General features: G+C 42.5%; 1 protein-coding gene across 1 annotated transcript; it reads right to left on the reverse strand.

Annotated features, from left to right (window-relative positions):
- Positions 1-365: 365 nt before the first annotated feature.
- Positions 366-2,112, reverse strand: LOC135536187 (acidic leucine-rich nuclear phosphoprotein 32 family member B-like; the record flags this gene model as incomplete). Its single annotated transcript, XM_064962564.1, has 4 exons — positions 366-667; positions 899-1,437; positions 1,647-1,760; positions 1,963-2,112. Coding segments are annotated over 4 exons (1,035 nt in total), but the record flags the coding sequence as incomplete, so codon positions are not given.
- Between the last annotated feature and the right edge of the window lie 2,498 nt (positions 2,113-4,610).

The raw sequence follows: 4,610 nt of genomic DNA on the forward strand, positions 1-4,610 counted from the left end.
GAGGTTGTTCCCTAGTACTGTCCTTCTCCCTCTCTGTAGCTCTTTCCTCCCCCTCCCACTTCTCCTCCTCCTCCTCCTCCTTATCCCCAGGCTCTGTGCCAGTCTCCTCTCTGTCAGCCATAGTTGGCTCAGGGGCTGATGAGTAGTCTGGTTGTGTCTTCGGTGGTGATGGCGGTGTGTCCTCGGTGGCTGTGGTGGTGGCTGTGGCTGTGGCTGTGTGTGTGGAGGGGGCTCATCAGTGCCTGGGGGAGAGCTGTCCAGTGTCTCCTTCTCTACATCAGGCTCCTCTCCAGCTCAGGGGCATCAGGCACTGTAGGAAACAATAATGAGAAATCTGTCTTCGAAACTGATTACAGGATCCCTAGCCCAAAGCAACAAATCAATCTTCACAAAGAGAGAATATCATGATCAACCACAATTGGCTCGACACTTAGGTCAGGTTGGAGAGGATGAGATGTGTTTTCCAAGACAATGGAGGTAGATAGTGAGGTAAAATACATTTGAGGGACAGGAGAGGGGGCAGGCAGGCGGAGTTGTGGGCAGTGTTGTGTGATTGACATGTGCTGAATTCCTACCACAGAGGTTCTGGTCACATCGCGGCAGGTTGTCTGGACACTTAGAGCACCATTCACCTTCCTCATATGGTTTCTCATCATTAAAGTTACCTCTGAAATGCAAACGTAACACAGGTCAGGGGTCACTCTGTCAGGGCTGTTAGTCAGGAACCAACCCTAACCCTAACCCCAGAATGGTATTACAATGTCTCTACAGGTAACGCTAACCCTAACGCAATCAGTGAAATGCAATGGTAAAGATTCATTATGTTAACTGAACGTCTAAGTGTAGAAATAGGAGATGAATGTGTAATTTAGTCCATGTTCTCTGGTGACATACTTACGCTGGGTAATAATTGCAGACTAGGAAGGTGGCTTTCTCAAAGGACAGCCCCTCCATGGTGTCACAGCGATGAACAGCACAGCCCACTGAGTGAGAGTCCGCCCACACCATCTGAAACATCCCCAGCAGTCTTGTATTGATGTCTTCATCATCATCATCATCATCACCATCACCATGACCACCATGACCACCATCATCACCATCATCATCACCATCATTACCATCATCATCACCATGACCATCATCACCATCATCATCCCCACCATCATCATCATTACCATCACTAACATCATCATCATCACCATCATCACCATCATCATCACCACCATCATCACCATCCTCACCATCAACACCATCATCATCACCAACCTCATCACCACCATCATTACCGTCACCACCATCATCCACGTCATCATCATCATCATCACTACCATCATCCCCATCATCATCCCCATCCTCACCATCATCATCGCCAACCGCATCACCATCATCATCACCACCATCATCACCATCATCACCATCATCATAATCATCATCATCATCATCATCATCATCACCATCATCAACACCACCATCATCACCATCATCATCATCATCATCACCATCATCACCACCATTATTGCCATCACCACCACCATCATCACCATCATCATCACCATCATCAGCATCATCACCACCATCATCCCCATCCTCACCATCATCATCACCAACCTTATCACCATCATCATCACCATCATCCCCATCCTCACCATCATCACCACCATCATCACCATCACCACCATCATCACCACCATTATCGCCATCATCATCTCCATCATCACCATCACTATCCTCATCATCATCATCATCATCATCATCACCCACTATCACAGGGGTTATACACACAGGAGTAAAGACATAAAGGAATATTCAACCTGTCACAGTTGTAGTACTGTGTTATAAAGTCTATTCTACTAAATACAGTAACCATTATTTCCCCCGTGTCACTCACCTGAGTAGTGTCCACACATCTTGTTATCCTGGCAGCTGTTGTTGTTGTAGTGGTAGTCTAGGTGCTCCAGGAACCACTTCCTCCATGGCAATGTTGGGGTCAAAGAGTCCGTTGGACACAAACAGGTTCTCTCCCATGTTCAGCTCCTCTAGATCCGGGTTGTGCTCCCATATACACTTCACAGCATAGCCCTCAGCTATGATCTTCAGCTTCTCATCCCATTTCTGAAGGGGAAAAAGAGACAAACTATCGTATTACTGTCGACTACCGATAATCTGCTTGACTGCTACCTGTCATCTGTACAGATGTAGTGCAGCAGACTGAACGACAGAGGGAGACATTAACCAACATTGAGGACCAAAACAGAACTCTTTGTACATAGCCTGCTATGCAACTCTATTATATCAGTGTTCCAATGGTGTACAACTTCAAACTACTTCAAATTAATCATTCTATTCGGCATATCCACCACATTGCAAGTAAGTTTCATCCTAAAATCACATCTGTTCTAATACTCTGATTCTAAAGAGGGAAAATGAATTTTTGCAAATGGCATTCTAAACCAACAGCGATTATCCTCGCTCTACCCCTATCTAAACACCAAACGTTCAGGGTTGATATAGATAGCACAGCACTGGCAGATTGTAATACAAGAGGTATGCTTATAAAAACATTGGAGTTTGGAGATGACACTCTACTGCTAATGGTTTTTAATTTATCTATTTCTTTATTTGATGTATGTGCCAATTTATACTACCCTAATAATTGAACAATTCCTGACTCGGCCACCCGCCAGTCGACATTGGTATTTCCTTCTAATACTGTCTGTAGCAAGAGGAATTTCCTTCTAATACTGCCTGGAGCAAGAGGAATTTCCTTCTAATACTGCCTGGAGCAAGAGGAATTTCCTTGTAATGCTGCCTGTAGCAAGAGGAATTTCCTTATAATACTGCCTGTAGCAAGAGGAATTTCCTTATAATACTGCCTGTAGCAAGAGGAATTTCCTTCTAATACTGCCTGGAGCAAGAGGAATTTCCTTGTAATGCTGCCTGGCGCAAGAGGAATTTCCTTGTAATACTGCCTGGAGCAAGAGGAATTTCCTTGTAATACTGCCTGTAGCAAGAGGAATTTCCTTGTAATACTGCCTGTAGCAAGAGGAATTTCCTTATAATACTGCCTGTAGCAAGAGGAATTTCCTTGTAATGCTGCCTGGAGCAAGAGGAATTTCCTTGTAATACTGCCTATAGCAAGAGGAATTTCCTTGTAATACTGCCTGTAGCAAGAGGAATTTCCTTGTAATACTGCCTGTAGCAAGAGGAATTTCCTTATAATACTGCCTGTAGCAAGAGGAATTTCCTTATAATACTGCCTGTAGCAAGAGGAATTTCCTTGTAATGCTGCCTGGAGCAAGAGGAATTTCCTTGTAATACTGCCTATAGCAAGAGGAATTTCCTTGTAATGCTGCCTGGAGCAAGAGGAATTTCCTTGTAATACATTTACATTGTAAGTCATTTAGCAGACGCTCTTATCCAGAGCGAACTTACAAATAATACTGCCTATAGCAAGAGGAATTTCCTTCTAATACTGCCTGTAGCAAGAGGAATTTCCTTGTAATACTGCCTGGAGCAAGAGGAATTTCCTTGTAATACTGCCTATAGCAAGAGGAATTTCCTTGTAATACTGCCTGGAGCAAGAGGAATTTCCTTGTAATACTGCCTATAGCAAGAGGAATTTCCTTCTAATACTGCCTGTAGCAAGAGGAATTTCCTTGTAATACTGCCTGGAGCAAGAGGAATTTCCTTGTAATACTGCCTATAGCAAGAGGAATTTCCTTGTAATACTGCCTGGAGCAAGAGGAATTTCCTTGTAATACTGCCTATAGCAAGAGGAATTTCCTTCTAATACTGCCTGTAGCAAGAGGAATTTCCTTGTAATACTGCCTGGAGCAAGAGGAATTTCCTTGTAATACTGCCTATAGCAAGAGGAATTTCCTTGTAATACTGCCTGGAGCAAGAGGAATTTCCTTGTAATACTGCCTATAGCAAGAGGATAGCAAGAGGAATTTCCTTGTAATACTGCCTGTAGCAAGAGGAATTTCCTTGTAATACTGTCTGTAGCAAGAGGAATTTCCTTGTAATACTGCCTGGAGCAAGAGGAATTTCCTTCTCCGCTATTGAAATGTTAATACCTCAAACCGATAAGGGATGGTTTGTTATGTTAACAAAGGAGCAAGAGAATGACTATGTCTGTCTAAAAGGGTCCTCTTTAACTTTAGACATAAACCATACTGTACATTACATTAGTCACCCCTTTAACTAGACATAAACCATACTATACATTACATTAGTCACACCTTTAACTTTAGACATAAACCATACTGTACATTACATTAGTCACACCTTTAACTAGACATAAACCATACTGTACATTACATTAGTCACACCTTTAACGATACATAAACCATACTGTACATTAGTCACACCTTTAACTAGACATAAACCATACTGTACATTACATTAGTCACCCCTTTAACTAGACATAAACCATACTGTACATTACATTAGTCACACCTTTAACTTTAGACATAAACCATACTGTACATTACATTAGTCACCCCTTTAACTAGACATAAACCATACTGTACATTACATTAGTCACCCCTTTAACTAGACATAAACCATACTGTACATTACATTAGTCACACCTTTAACTATACATAAAC

This window comes from Oncorhynchus masou, unplaced genomic scaffold (assembly GCF_036934945.1).
Source record: "Oncorhynchus masou masou isolate Uvic2021 unplaced genomic scaffold, UVic_Omas_1.1 unplaced_scaffold_5681, whole genome shotgun sequence".
Lineage (NCBI taxonomy): Eukaryota > Metazoa > Chordata > Actinopteri > Salmoniformes > Salmonidae > Oncorhynchus > Oncorhynchus masou.